Raw genomic sequence first — 15,996 nt, 5'->3', positions numbered from 1 at the left:
GTCGCGGGTAGTGGTTGGATGCGAAAAACGCGTGATTTAATATTATTATTTTTATTATTATTTAATATATATAAAAATATTACAGTTTCCTTTAGGTAAAGGAAACTATGGCGTACACTTGGGGAGGCTATGTCCAGCAGTGGACTGCAATAGGCTGATTGATTGATTGATTCATTCATTCATTATTAATAGTAATTAGAATAAATTAAAACACATTGATTAGTACTGTACGATTTTTCATCAGAGGAAATGATGGATCCCAAATTAGTGGTACAGAAAAACCATCTTCCCTGTTGAAATTAGGATGTTTTTTTAATTTCAATGGCCTCTCGCAGGGGTGTGTAATGGAAGATATAAAAACAAATAATCTATTTTCACTTTGTATAACAACATTTGATATAATTTCAAAGGATATAATCACTCACTGTATATAATCAACAAAAGGTATAACAACAAAAGGCATAATTTCAATGTGTATATTAAACCTTCAGTATAACAAACATTGCATATAATGATTAGGTAAAATAATGAACTGATGGTATAATTATTACCATTCATTAAGTGTACAATCGCAATATAAATTTGTTTTTGTATAGTTTTATATTTATTAAAACTTTAAGCAGAATATTAAATTGCATATACTAACCTAACCTAAACCCACAGGAGAAGGTCGAACCAACAAGTGAAAGCAAATAAATCAGTTCTGGCACTTGTCGGCCGCTGCCGCGGCATGCTCGTTGCGCTCGCTCAGCTCATACAGCTTTGTCATATACTAACCTAACCTAAACCCACAGGAGGAGGTCGAACCAACTAGGAAATGCAAACAAATTCAATTCATTCACCAGTGCACCTAAACACCACTGGAATTATGTTAATAATACATAAGACTCAGTGAATGTTATATCTGAAGTGTTTATATAAAATCAAATTAAGCCGTGGGTATATCAGACAATTAGATTGAAAATTGTTATATCAATCGTCTATTATCCCAGTGACCTTTATATCATGCAAGAATATGTCAAATGTCTGTATACCATAAAGTAATTATATCTGTTGGGCGTTACATCGACTAAAAATATGTCATTTGTTGTTATATATTACGAACCGCACCCCTCTCGCAGCATCCTGGGTCGATAACGAATTTCTTTTGTAAGAGCATGGGTTTTGTCGTACTTAATTGAGTGTGAAGGTTTATCCGTGACATGCTAGCAGACCGCAGGGGATGATTTGGAAAAATAAATATACGCGATATAGATCCGAAAAAGTAGTTTCATTTCAACCTTTGAAGACTAATTTTTTGACTAAAATGTGTAGCTCTTCAAAAGCTTACGCTTTTGCTCCTTTCATTATTAGCATTTTTTTTTTATGTAGGCAGCAAACAAGCATACAGCCCGCCTGATGAAAAGCGGTTACCGTCGCCTATGAACGCCTGCAACGCCAGGGCGTCACGAGCGCGTTGCCGACCAGATAGAACAGACATAGGGAGGCAAAGTATCTCCTCCAAGACAATGGTTGAATATCGTCTGTAAGCACAGGATCGTCAATAATTCTCATAGCACGTCTTTGAACCGCGTCAAAGGCCCCCAGCTGGCATCCAGGAGCTCCCGCCCAAAGATGGCAGCAGTATTGCATGTGGGGAAGGACTGGTGACTTATAAAGTAACAGTCTCTGCTCCGAAGTGAAATACCGCTTAGCCCTGTTGAGCACACCAAGCTTTTTGGACGCCAGCTTGACTTTGCCTTTTAAGTGACTACGGAACGGAACGTCACAAGAGATGTCGACACCAAGGATCCCGATGCTCTCCGAGATATTTAATGGTTTGTACTGGAATTGTAGGCCTGCAGCAAATGGAGTCTTTTTAGCGGTGAACGCGCAAACTTGTGTCTTGGTGGGATTAAATTGGACTAACATAAATGATTAATTCATAAATTAATTATATTAATTTAGTCGCAATACTTCATTTTGAATTTCAATAATGATACACAATAAAGCCGAAACAATTTTATTTGTCCTCTGAACCCGGTTACTTACTCTTCGTGAGGCCGAATTTGAAAGCAACACAAAGCATTATAAAGTTGGCCACTAAAGTCGCGGTCATGTCGTCGGTGAGCCACTGTGACCACAAGCTTCGTCTTTGTGCGGTAACGACGATGTTTTTCTGACGGTTTGCTACTTTCAATACTCCTTTATTTAGCTTCATACCGTTGGGCTTTATCTGAAAATCGAAGTTTTCTACTGTCTTTTTTCTAAATGTAATTATATCCAAATAATATTGCTCAAAAAGGGATATATTTCGGATTTCAGATGTTGTCCACTATGATCCACGATTTATCAGAGATTCCCTATGCATTTACTACCTGGTAAACTGAGCTGTTAAAGACAGCTGCATATATACAGTTGTATTACGTGCTCGTTGTTCCATTGACGAAGTTGCTCCCTCGAGGATGTCTTTCAACTTTCTCATAAGCGTCAGGTAGACAGAACACTGGTACAGTTTCACGGTAAAGATTCCCAGAACTGCCTATTACAATGTGTAGACGAGATCCAAGATTTGAATACAACAGTACCTACCTATAAAATTAATGTGAAAAGAGCCGGGCTGAATAATTCTAATGCATCGTGATATTTTATTGGATGAAGAATACCATAAGATCAATAAAACTTAGAATTTGATTGATATTTAATAAAAAAGATTATTTTACAACAAATTTATTAAGCACATAAATAACAACAATCAAACACAAAGTAAATAAATGCAGAATATAAAGTTAATAATATTTTTAGTATCGGCATATACTTATAATTTCAAAACTTTTGTATATAATTAGTAGTACAAAATTTCACTGAATTTTAGCTTCTTTTGTGGTCTTATCTTCCTTTATATTTAGAGCCGGCTAAGGCCTGTAAAGTGAAGAACTGTTTTAGTGCGCTGAATATCTTCGCATAGTACTTTACGGAGCTGACTGATGTGTCAGATTTAAATTTTCTGCATCTTATTTTTCTGCCGCCTGAAATACGTAACAGCCCGTTGCTTATACGAAACCAAAAAAATTAAAAAAAGGCACTAATTCGTTTAGGGACCGATATTTACATGTTCTTACCATCTCGTATCGCATTTCTTCTTGGATTCTCTCGCACAGGTCGGACGGTATGTCGCCCTCGGTCACGTCTTGCAGGACGTACTTCAGCTGCGATGTTCTGCAATGTCAAATAATCGCCATTCACTAACATGCAATATCTAACTGCCTCCGTGGCCGAACGGTTACCATGCCGGACTGCCACGCAGAGGTCCCAGGTTCGATTCCCGGGCCGGGAGAAATATTTGTATGGCCTACATTTATTTCTCTCGTGAGTTTGGGTGTAATTTGTGGTTGTCTATATGTGTGTCCATGGCACCCGCGACACAGGGTTTCCCTAGTGCGGGGCTATGTTGAGTGTGTGCGTTATTATTATTATTATTATATCAAACCTACGTTCTAACACGGGTCTAATAGCAGCAGAGCTCCTTGTAAAAGAGTTCGTCAAGGGAAGTACTGCCACCTCACCTACTTCTGGCGCAACGCGGTGATGTAAACATTACTGCAGTCCGTTTATGAAGGGTAATAAGCGTGCTTGTGAAATTACAGGCACACGGGCCTTGTCAACTTATGTCTCAGGGCGACTGGCTCAGTCGCAGATCTTTGCGATTTAAAGTTCTGAGTGGCACTGCAACTGCAACGGACAGGCGTGTCGCTTCCCACAAGGCGCACGACTGTTCGTCCCGTCACTTGATAACAGAAAACGTAGAAATGTAATTGTATACCAGGTACCACTACAGTCAAGACTCCTTTATTTTTTCAGGGCAACTCCTGATTAATTAATAGATTCAGACGCTACGTTGCGGAGGTCCATGTTAATAAAATTGGAAGTAAATTGCTTGGGTTCTTCTCTTTTTTTTTCTTACAAATTTATCAACTACCGCTTATTGAACTACCAGATATATACGATACAGACTCGATACATTCAAGGCAATCACACTTTCTGGGTGTTCTAAAATCAACAAAGGTACTACAAAGTAAAGGTACTACTTCGGTCCCACTATTTCTATAGAATTACAAGTAAATATTGATTAAATATCATTTAATTGCTATAAATAGAGTGGGTACATTATATATACATTTTGGTGGTAAAATTAGATTGGAGAACTTAATCCTATTTAGCCTTAAATAAGAGCATGCAAATTGAATCGCATGATTAAACTAAATAAGATAATATCATTATTTAAAGATTAATTATGCATCGATTTGGAATTAATTTGTATTTGAAAAAATCGTCAATCGAGTAGAATGAATGTTCTAAAAAAACAAGTTGTGTTTTGTTTTTTTATGTTATCAAGTGACAGGACGAACATATTGTGCGCCTGGTGTTAAGCGACACGTCTGTCCAAAGCAGTTACAGTGCCAGAGCTTTAAATTGCAAAGTTCTGACACTGCCACTGCGCCTGTTACCCTGAGACATAAGTTGACAAGTCCAAAGACCTGTAATTTCACCAGCACCCTTACCCTTCTAACCCGAAACACGGTAATGCTTATATTACTGCTAGGCGGCAGAAATAGTAAGATGGCAGTACTTCCCTGGACGAACTCTTTCACACGGAGATCTACTGCTACTAAAAAGTGTAGGGATAGGTAGGGAATTAAATGGACCCAGTATTTTGTTAAAAGCTTTTCGACGCACTAGGGATTGTGCATAATATCACTGTGTTTGGGCTTCTTAGGCTTCTAGCGCTTCACCAGTACAAATTTTTGTTGATTTACCCTTACAAATACCAGCTTCGAGTATGTATAAACAGAGCAGGGGTAAGATTTTAAGTGACTTAAAATGGAAACAACATGATGCATCTGGTGTAAATACTTAACAATTAACAACGATGGCACTGAAATTGTTAAGCTATGTAAAAACGTTGTTAAGGGCATTGACCTACTAACAAATGGACGTCGGGTTCGCGCTAAAAAGTGTCCGCAATATAGGGCGTTAAAATCGCATACGGAGCATCAATCGCGCAACAGTCTTCGTTTGTTCGACTGACAACGCGGTTGTCAATACTATATACAACAATACTATATTATTAATAACATCTAAAAATTAATATAAATTACAAAAGCAAACAAAATAATCAAATAGCTAACTGTCATTTTTCTACACATTGCATGCGCAAAAGATGGAAAGAGACCGACCCATTACGTCAATTTCAAGAAGCTTATATAAACTTTTTGGTCATTTTCAATTATTCGAACCCCAAGCGATTGAAATATTAATTTATTATATTATTTTTAAAATAATTTTTTAATAAGCGTTTTATTAAACTATATAACAAAATATTGTTGTACTCGTTTTACGGCTTGGGATTACCTATCAGAATTCAGAAAATACATTTGCCCGAAATAATGTTATCTCTACTTTTGTCATTGTGAAGAGCATCAAAATTATTTGATAAAGGTTTTATTATAAATCGGTTTTCGGAATTACGGATATTTGAGTTCACGTTTGGTTGGTATATTGATACATTTCTAAGTACTCGCTTATTTTCACACTTGTAACATTTGTATGTATATGTATATCTGCCCGACTCTTTTATTATTTCTTTATGTAAATTTGTACTAAACTGGACAATAATATATATATTTAGTTTCCTGGGAAGTTATTTATATAATAGATTAAACAACATACTTGCCTTCTATCCTCTAACTAAAAATGAATGTAAGACTAAAATTTCAAAGTGGTTACTCAGTCTTGATTATCAGTCCACTGAAGATCTCCTAGCTATTCAAACTCTATGACCTCCATACCTAGGCTGCTTAATCCAAACAAGTAGCTCCAACACAAAAACACACACCACACACACACGCACACACGCACACACGCACACACGCACACACGCACACACGCACACACGCACACACGCACACACGCACACACGCACACATGCACACACGCACACACGCACACACAAAAAACAAACACATACACAAAATTTTGTTTTATTCCATTACTTTCTTATATTATTAAAATAATCAGTTATAAAACCCGCTCTCTGTATTTAGAACATGGTAACACTCTTATATTATGTAGAATAGAGTGCGAGGTCCGGTTGGTGAGTGCCTGGAGATCCGTAACACAGGTCAATTCCTAGTATGGACTCCAGTCTCTTACAAAGATGTATTTAATAATAAGTCCTTAATGTAAATTACTTATTTATGGGATAACGTTGTAAGAGAGAAATAAAGATTATTATTATTATTATTATGTAAATTTGTACTAAACTGGACAATAATATATATAAAAATGAATTACTATTTACAATAAACGCTGCTCCATTACTCGTGTTCAAGTAATTTTCAGTCGAAGCTAAATATGATGCAATTTATTAAGATAATATGGCGTTTTGGGCCCCTTAAATTGTTGCAAGCAAAATTAGGCAGTACTGCGATGACGTTACAATTTAAATTAAATGTTTGTTTTTTTAAATATTTCGTTACATGTCACTACGTTTATTACAGGTTAACTACGGATATTTGTTTCGTGGTTTTTGTGTTAGACCCGACGTCTATTTGTTGGTAGGTTAATGGTTAACGAGCGGGAGCGCCGCCTCGCGGCACAGAGCATGCGGGACCAGTGGAAAGAGGGCTTGGCGGATCCCCCCTATGGCGCTCGTACCATAGGGGCGATCCGCCTTGTCCTCGTAGAGTGAGTAAACCGGTCCCACGGGCCACTGTCGTACCACCTTGTGCAGGTGCTGACTGGGCACGGGTGTTTCAGTCACTACCTGCACAAGGTGGCGAGGAGGACACCGTCCCCGTCGTGCCACGAGTGCGGCGCTGCGGATGACACCGCGCAGCACACCCTAGAGGTGTGTTGCGCGGTGGGATGGGCAGCGCCGCTCTCTGACGGGGACTGTAGGGCAGGACCTCTCGCTGCCGAGCGTGGTTACCGCCATGCTCGTTAGCGAGGAGTCCTGAGAGGCGGTGGCCTCCTTTTGCGCAGAGGTTATGTCGCAAAAGGAGACCGCGGAGCAAGTGCGCGAGGACGCGGCAGACGCGCACCCGCTTCGGCGCAGACGTACGGGGAGAAGGCGAAGGCAGTTCGCTGCTCGCCTGATCCCCTAGTGAATCCAGCGGGCTCTGGACAGGGACTCCGGAGCCTGCATTGCACGGCCTCACTCGTCTGGGGGGCGGGTCGGAGGACAACCGACTCGCCCCTCCGTTGGCGCGGGAGCCCTGGCGCAAGCTAGGGCGGCCGGGCGGCGTCGTGGTGAATGTTCACCGATCTCACGGCGCCGACTCAACCGGCGAGAGGGAAACCCGGGGGGGTTTTAGTGGGGTAGTCCCCCCAGTCTGGAGGGAGAGTCCCCACATAACCCCTGAGTCTCCCTGGGCTCAGGGGTATCCATAAAGATTTCCCCCGTCAAAAAAAAAAGGTTTATGGTTAAGGGATACTTACTGTATGTAGATGAGCATATAGGCACTAGTGGCGCGGCGGGCGAGGTGCGGCGCATCCTCTTTGCCACCGAAGTTGTATTCAATGGCTTCTTGCTTGCTGCAACGCGAAACCACGTCGTCGTCGAACTTGCACCACTGTACCAAGAAAATAAATATTTGGTATTGAACTACAGAGAAGCTTATGTACGAGACTCTAGTCATCCAAAGTTTCAAAAAATTGAGAAATGGTTTTAACGGTCTCGGCAATGATGGCGAATTAAGTGTATTATGATATTTAAATTTATTATAATGTATATTGTTATTTATATTTATGTCATTTTCACAAGAAATATCTTTACTTCCTTAATTGCGCAATTATGAAGCAAAACTTATGACACCATTATAGCGCCACTTTTCTGGCAATCCAAATACATGTACTTCTGAAAATCTGAATCTACGTGAAATAAGTGTCTCCTACTTTTCCATCGCCCTTTGGGTTGATGAAAACGACGTAGTGTCCGCCATGGTTATCGCCCGAGTGTACCAGCACCGCGTGGAGGGTGTAGTGTGCTGGCACCTGTGGAATCTCCTGCAGGTAAGGGTCTAGGTTGATCTCTTCATAGAACTCGAACCTGAAATTAACAGAAGCTTAAAAAGTTTCTCAGCTATCTCTAAAACGGTCGCAAAGCCACCTCGGTAGACCAGTAACTATAACCGTAGGCATTAAATGCGGCGATCCTGGGTTCCATTACGCCCGTCACCCTGAGCCACTCCGTCCGTCTCTCTGAGGCATAAATTGCTGTAATTTCACTAGCACGCTTAACATTCAAAACCGTAATACAGTAATGCTCTCATTACTGCTTGCGGCAGTAATAGGTAAGGTGGCAGTACTTCCCTGGATGAACTCTTTCACGAGGAGCTCTACTGCTATTTAAAGCTTTCTAAATTGGTTCTGGTCTGAGTATTATGGATAGTGGAGTAGTCATAGTATTATTCCCTAATTTGAGTACTGGTTTCACGATGTATAAAAATAGAAATAGAAATAGAAACCATTTATTGTAACGCCACATTTAAAAAAAACACAAAAGCAAAGACTAATATAACTAAAACAGAAATAACACAAAGAACAGCGTAAAAACTTTTCAACAACAAGTTACATAATACTATACTGACATGTGTGCGGCTGTGGCGTGTACAAAAGGATCCCATTCAGCTAAATTCACAACCAAGGCTAGGTTGTGACATTGGTTTTCAATGGGCCCTAGCCGAGTGAGTGAGAGTGACGGACGTATGCGTCCCGGAACAGATAATAAAATAAAATAAACTACGTAAATACTTATATCATGAGTGTGTATAGTGTTATTGCAGTGTGTACTCTTATATCGAATAAATACTTACATAATCTTTGCAATATATACATACAGGTATAAGTGTCTGTAGTGTGAAAACAAATCAATAAAATATTTAATACATATTTAAAGTACATTACTTCAAATATATTAAACAAGATTATCTATTTTCGTAAAATAAAAAATCTTTCACTTCAACATTAAACAACTCTTGTTCTTAGGCAGTTACTATTTCGAATAATGCTATGTGAATTAACATGTTTGAATGTTTATGATTATTAAGTTATATTTAACTTTTTAAAATATACAATCAAAATAACGTATCACTGTTATAAATATCATTCCATTATCATATTTTATTAGAAGTAATTCAATTGACTCTAAAAAAATAAAAATAAAAGATATAGGAGCGCAAGATCCGCCATATTTGACACTAGTAATAAGATGTTGTCAACTTGTGATCAAGAAGGAAATATTAACGTAGATGTTTTTATTGTGCTTTGAACTGTAATTTACTAATTTATTAACAAAACTACGAGTCATAACCTGTTTTGTTCATGAATCTGTTAGCTACACGGGCGCCGAACGAGTTACGGGAGAACCGCGGGGAGGGGTCCCTAGCTAACACAATATAACAAGACGCGACCACAAATTAGAAATATATAGTAGGACGCGACTCGCTCATTTGAAGGCCTAATCTAATTAGGACTAGTGAATTAGAATGCGCTATAATGTGCAGTTTTATATACCGTTATGTAAGTATAACGATTCAATAATTCCGCTTTTGACTTTTACAAATTACTACTAATTTGTATAATGATTAATGAATTACTTGTAATATAACATTAAACTTATATAAATTAAATTGTGTAATATTTAAAAAAAAAGATAAAAGAAAAAAAAATAGATTGTGCTTGATAAATAGGCAGATAATTATTAACTAACATTTACAGGGAAAACGGACACAAGATTAATGTCGCAAAGGTGAATGTTTCGCCTGCTCCATACCGCAACCACAGCAATGTTTGCGATAAATAAATAAACAGTTATAAGTCAATTCTTGCACATATCCGAAACCAATTAAACTTCATAATTTAATTCCGAATATTGATTGCTTCAGGGAAACTAACCTGTCATTGAATTTAACTGAAGCATCGCTCTGCGGGTCATACTGGAAGCGCATGAGGTGCAGATGCAAAACAGGCGGGAACATGTCGAAGCGGACGCCTTTCTCGGCCTCCTGCAGGCCATGCTCGCCCGCATCGTACTTGTTGTCACCGTCCAGGAGCTCCAAGCTGATATAGTCTTTGAATGATTCGTAGACTATAAGAAAAATGCGTTATTCATGAAAATTTTTTAAGCAGAACAAATTGTTTTCCTTACCACAAATAAGTAAAATTATTCTTAGTTTTCCCTTGAGACTAGAAATTACTCCCATATAAACCTAGAAATATCAGGAAACACCAGTGGACCGATGAGGAAACTAGACGAACAGTGAAAGTGGATCCATCGGGAAAGTAAACCAATTGTACCGAAGGGATATATTTGTAACGCTCCCACAGAGTAAGTAAGGCCTGCCTACTGTACAGGGACACTACCTATTGTACAGTTCAACATTTCCTAACATACACAACTACTACGCATTGACAAATTATGGGCGTCATGGCGTAAAAAATATGATTCGATACCATCGACACCATAAGAAGATTCAAAAATTGTCAACTTGTCGTATAATTGAGTTGTAGTTGAAAGAGTCTACATAGGGCGCATTATAAGTTTCCGGAACAGGCCACTTACATAAACAATATTTAAAAATTAATTATAACATTTGAAAATGAAACATTTTGACTGTAGAATACAGTTTGTTTCACCTGACTGTCACTTGTTTTTACATTGTGGCGTCATTTTACAAATTGGTTGACTACATCACCATGGACTTAACTCGTGAAAATTTTCGTAGTATGATTTTCTACGACTATAAGAGTAATTTAACAGCTCAGCGGAGCTTCGTTTGGCTTCAAACTGCTTTTAGCGATAAAGCACCATGCAAGACGACTATTTATAGCTGGTTTGCAGAATTCAAAGGCGGTCCTGTGAATCTCAGGGTCGTATTCTAGAACTCTACTCAATGCTCAAGTCAGGATTGCACTGGAAACACAGGTACTGGAAATACGACCCTAATGGCAGGGACTTGAGTATGATTTCGAGTGCTTTAAACCATACTCAAATCCTGACTTGAGCATTGAGTAGAGTTCTAGAATATGCCCTCAGTGACGAATTTCGTGATGGTCGCCCGTTCACTGCTGCGAACAACAAAAACATCGATGCTGTGTGTTGTATGATCAAAACAGACAGGCATGTGACGTACCATGAGATTCATCTTTAGGCATAGGCATGAGTGAAATACAATCAATACTACACAAACATTTGGGTGTGAAAAAGCTGTGCTCGCGGTGGATCTCACACAATTTGACTGAGGCTCAAAAAAACGGATCGCGTCACGTGGTGCAATGCCATGCTTACCAGATTCAACGAAGGGGCGTCAAATTTGGTGTGGGATATAGTAACAGGTGACGGAATATGGATTTATAGTTACGATCCCAAAACAAAGCAGCAATCTAGCGTATAGGTCTTTCGAGATGAACCGAAACCAACCAAACTGGCGTGTGTGCAGTACCTCTAAGCGGATGATTGCTTTTTTTTTTTAATAAAACTGGACACGTGGCTACTGTTGCTTTGGAAAATCGTTGTACCGTGAATAGCGAATGGTACATGACTATTTGTTTGCCGGAAGTTATTGACAAACTCCGTAACAATAACCGTAAACGCCGTATCATCTTGCACCACGATAATGCTAGTTCTCATACGGCCAGACAGACAAATGAATTTTTGAAAGTGAACAATGTTGACCTTATGAGCCATCCCGCGTACAGTCCCGACGTGGCACCTTGTGACTTTTATTTATTTCCAAAAATTAAGAACCTCTTACGCGGTCAACACTTTTCATCACCTGAAGTGGCTGTTGAAGAGTATGAAAAATATGTTTCAGAGATTGTCACGGAGGAGTGGCATAAATGTTTTCGAAATTGGCTCATTCGTATGAAAAAGAGCATTAACGCTAACGGAGAATATTTTGAGAAACAATAAATTAATTTATGACATGATATTTATAATTTTTTTTTCTTATTCATTCAACTTATAGTGCGCCTCACGTACTAAACTGATATTTAACTGCATTAACTGCATTCGCCAATTTATCTGCCATGGCAAATTGTCGGGGTAAAAAGCGTCCAAATGCGAATACCAACAACAACATCTAATGGCGGCACTTCACATAGCGAATACAAGCACTATTGGGTGTCTGAACTACTTGGAAAAAAATTTGATTTGTATAGATAAACATGCAGACACACGTGGTGATTGTTTGCCAAATATATCACATACGCAAATACAAATAGTCACGTGAAGACGCTACCGTGGTATGGTGTTAATCATCCTAATTAAACATACTGTTATTCTTCCCTTTGACGCTAAGTTGAATGTCATAGTAGGTCTCGGCGCGGGTGCTAGTGCAATTAACATTCTTGCATTTTATAAACGACGTCATCTTGCCCTCGAACAGCTTCGGTACCGTGCCTTCCACTACCGTACCTTTCATTTTGTTTTCTAACTTATCTAATAACACCTGGAAAGAATAAGTTGTAATATACAAAGCAGTAATTTCAAACTGTTTTTCAAGGAAAACGTTGCATTTTTAAATCCACTATTTAATTTCAATTGAATTCAAAGTACATAATTTCACATTCGCTATATGATATACGATGGCTTTCAAGAATAGCTGCTATCTTCGAATTACCTACATAATTCATCAGAAAGATTGTTTAAAAACATCTGCAGAATATCCATAATGTAAGCCGAATCGGCTGAATCATATACAAGGCCATGTTATTACGTGATTATTTTAAGCAATAAAAAGGTCGGTGTCTTTTTCACAATAAAATTTAGCTCATTCTGAGTGCAGCTGCGTAATAAAACAAAAAATGTACTTACTATTTTGGTTTAGGCCACTATTCTTGGTAAGCAGCGATATATCCATCTATCCTAAATATGTCTTGAGGATTATCATTATTGATACAAAGATCCAAACAAAATAACACATAAATTCCTCAGATCAGACTGGTCTATCAGCCAGCGAGAACCGAGATTCTGTCTGTAGCTCAAATGGTAAGAGCGGTAGCACCGGTGCAGCAATCGATCGAAGTAATGTTTCTTTGTGTTGTTCGATCTTTGTACCAATAATGTTAACAAATTAGTGGAGTACTTTCCTAAAAAATATATGAATATCATACTAATAAAAAAATAAAAAATAAAATAAATATGACTTGGACGATTTTAGGACCCTTAACTGAAACTTGATAGCTTCGCATCTTTTTTTGGACTATACCTATACATAAATTACTATTGAATTTCGTTGTGCTGTTCATCTTCCGATAAGTGAATTATTTTCGTAGAGACTATATAATTGTAATCCAAACTAATATCATAAATGCGAAAGTAAATCTGTCTGTTACGTTTTCACGCCCAAACCGCTGAACTAAATTTTATGAATGGTGTAGAGGTAGATGGGCCCTAGGAGAAGGACAAATCTGAAAGGGGGTGAAATAGGAGATGGAAGTTTATATGAAGAACCAATCATTTCTCAAGTAAGTAGTACAGTAAGCAACTCGAAGTACTTATCCTACGCAGATGAAGTCGCGGGCATCAGGTAGTTTATAATATAGTTGTGAGTGATAACCGCTACTTACTAATCGCTCAAGATCAGATTATCAACAGATTACAAGATTTATCTTACTCGAAGAAACTCCTGGACGTCGTGTTGCATAAAAGAGTCCATGGTCTCCCACCCGAAGCTTTTAGTCAATTTCTTGGTGGCCACTGGCTTATCCGAAAATTGGAGATCGTAGAAAACACGTTGTAGTGCGAAGGCAACTGACCGCGAGCTGTCATCGCCTACAGTTGGGATCTTGTACACAGCTTTGCGTAATACATTTGTGAAGAACAAAGTTTGTAGCAAGGAGTTCATATAACAGGTCGCACCTTGGTTTTTGAGACCTGGATAACAAGGAACTGATGCGTAATAGGACCGTTATTTCTTTTCTATAAAAAATATAGTATACAGAAACAAAAAATTCGCGGTGAAATAACGCAAAAGATTACAAGTCGCATTGTATACGACTGATTATTTCGTAGTTTATAATAATGAATGAATTTGAATCTTATGTCAATTCTTCTTTATAGAAAGTCCCTGTTATATTACATTTCACGTGCTTGTTCTGGTTCTATTGGAAGTCTGTTTAGTTAAGCCAACACTAAAAATAACCTCAGTGTTGTTAGATGACCTCATACGTTCAATCAGCTTACCGACATATCCTGTGTGTTTCTTGGAATCCCACGAAACACCGTGGGGAGCTTCTGCGAGGATATGTACCTCTATTGTAATCGAGTCATCTTTCACGAACCCGTTGTCTGGATCCATCAAATCTTTAAACGAGATAAAATGTGCGAAGCCCCAGTCATCTTCTTTACTGTGGAAAAAGAAATTAATGTCAAATCGAATTCTTAAATGTTAAAATGTAAAGAAAAATTTAACAATTTTTGTCAGATCAAAAACGCGTCATCATCGGCGCAATAAAGTAAAATCTACTAATTGCTGGTGAATGCTTGAATTTTCTTGAGCGGACCTTGATTTTGTATTGATCTTGATCTTGATTTTGTAGCTTGATTTTTCTACAAATCTGTACCAGACCAATGTAATGTCTTTAGACAACAAAACGTTAAGCTTGTGCAAACCTTGATTTGACACGCTGTTGACCCCGTACATATTAGAAGCGTATTGTTCGTTTTTTAGGATATAGGTGTACGTAAGTACTACTATGTTTTGATAAAAAAAACAATGTAACTTTTGCAGCAAAAAAATAACTTTTCAAGTAACGAAACGTAATTTTCGAGGGGCAACATTGTGCTGGACCTTTCCATAGGCACGCCAGCTCTCCTAGCCCTGCCGGCCACCGTTTCTCAGATCATCCGTCCATCTTGCCGCAGGGCGTCCTTACACTACGTTTGCTCTAACGTGGTCGTCACTCAAGAATATGTCTGGTCCATCGACCATCAGCCCTCCTCCAGACATGTCCGGCTCACTGCCACTTAAGCTTAATGATTTTGCGAGCTATGTCGGTCACTTTAGTTCTCTCACGTATGACTTCATTAGGAATTCTGTCCGTCAGTGAAACCCCAAACAAAACCGCTAAAACGCGCTGATTAAATGCCTTTATTTTTAGACTGTGGAATTAATGACCCGAAGATGTGGCTAAGCTTTCCGAATGCCGCCCAGCCCAAACGAAATAGCGCGTATTTGTTTTTTCAAACAAACTAACTTTTCGGGCTATTTACAGGTCCCTTGATGACTGAGTTGGTAAAGTCGTCAAACAGTTACATCTAATACTAATGCAAATAGGGTGCTTTGGAAACAAATATACGCGACTTAAATTCGAATAAATATATTTTCATTTCGTAATGGATATCAATTTGAAAGTATTTGGTAGGTTTATTAGCAAATGTTACAATTGCCTTTGTGTTGTTAAGCCATTACGAGTAACTAAAAAAACATTTCTTAAATACTGTACCTTGTTTGATATTCCATTGAACTGGCGCAGTTAAAAAACGAGATAAACGTGGTCGTTTGTAATTAACAACCTCGCAGGACTATATTGCTAACATCATAAACAACATCTTTTGTTCCATGACTTTTTACAAAACATAATAGATTTACTTTAAAGTTTTCGTTGTACCATTTGACACTTTCTAGATCTGTATTTGATAATACGGTAGTAAGTTCATATAAATGAAAAAAGGCCAGATATAATTAAAGCTAAAAAAATTAAACTAACCCATGGTACATGTGATGTAGTTTCCTAATTAGGTGTTCGCCATCGGCCTTGTGGGAGATTAGCTTCAGCTCTCCCAGCCCATAACAAGACCACCCCGGCGCGTCGCAATCTCCATTGCATTGAATGAACACTCCTGCCAACCAATTTAATTTTGATATGCTGCCGACAATATACCAAATCCCTTCTTTCAACAACACTATCTATCTATCTATCTATCTATCTATCTATCTATCTATCTATCTA

At 38.4% G+C, this 15,996-nt stretch overlaps 1 protein-coding gene across 3 annotated transcripts in view; it reads right to left on the bottom strand.

Annotated features, from left to right (window-relative positions):
• Positions 1-2,748: 2,748 nt before the first annotated feature.
• Positions 2,749-15,996, bottom strand: part of LOC113228505 (ubiquitin carboxyl-terminal hydrolase 7-like) — an 18,005-nt gene continuing 4,757 nt past the window's right edge. Inside the window, exons 4-12 of one of the 3 annotated variants that reach the window (XM_026461836.1) lie at positions 15,754-15,886; positions 14,228-14,391; positions 13,659-13,933; positions 12,317-12,491; positions 9,937-10,129; positions 7,936-8,089; positions 7,480-7,613; positions 3,102-3,198; positions 2,749-2,901 (exon numbers count right to left, since the gene is read on the bottom strand). In XM_026461836.1, coding sequence (XP_026317621.1) covers positions 2,869-2,901; positions 3,102-3,198; positions 7,480-7,613; positions 7,936-8,089; positions 9,937-10,129; positions 12,317-12,491; positions 13,659-13,933; positions 14,228-14,391; positions 15,754-15,886 — 1,358 coding nt within the window. In that variant the 3' untranslated portion in view covers positions 2,749-2,868. Of the gene's footprint in view, positions 3,009-3,101; positions 3,199-7,479; positions 7,614-7,935; positions 8,090-9,936; positions 10,130-12,316; positions 12,492-13,658; positions 13,934-14,227; positions 14,392-15,753; positions 15,887-15,996 lie in introns of all 3 variants that reach the window. The other 2 variants (XM_026461837.1, XM_026461838.1) reach the window with 2 other exon arrangements.

This window comes from Hyposmocoma kahamanoa, unplaced genomic scaffold (assembly GCF_003589595.1).
Source record: "Hyposmocoma kahamanoa isolate Upper Pololo Valley unplaced genomic scaffold, ASM358959v1 232, whole genome shotgun sequence".
In the NCBI taxonomy this organism is placed as follows: domain Eukaryota; kingdom Metazoa; phylum Arthropoda; class Insecta; order Lepidoptera; family Cosmopterigidae; genus Hyposmocoma; species Hyposmocoma kahamanoa.
The sequence above is the reverse complement of the archived record's forward strand: the minus strand, read 5'-3'. Positions and strand labels throughout refer to the sequence as shown.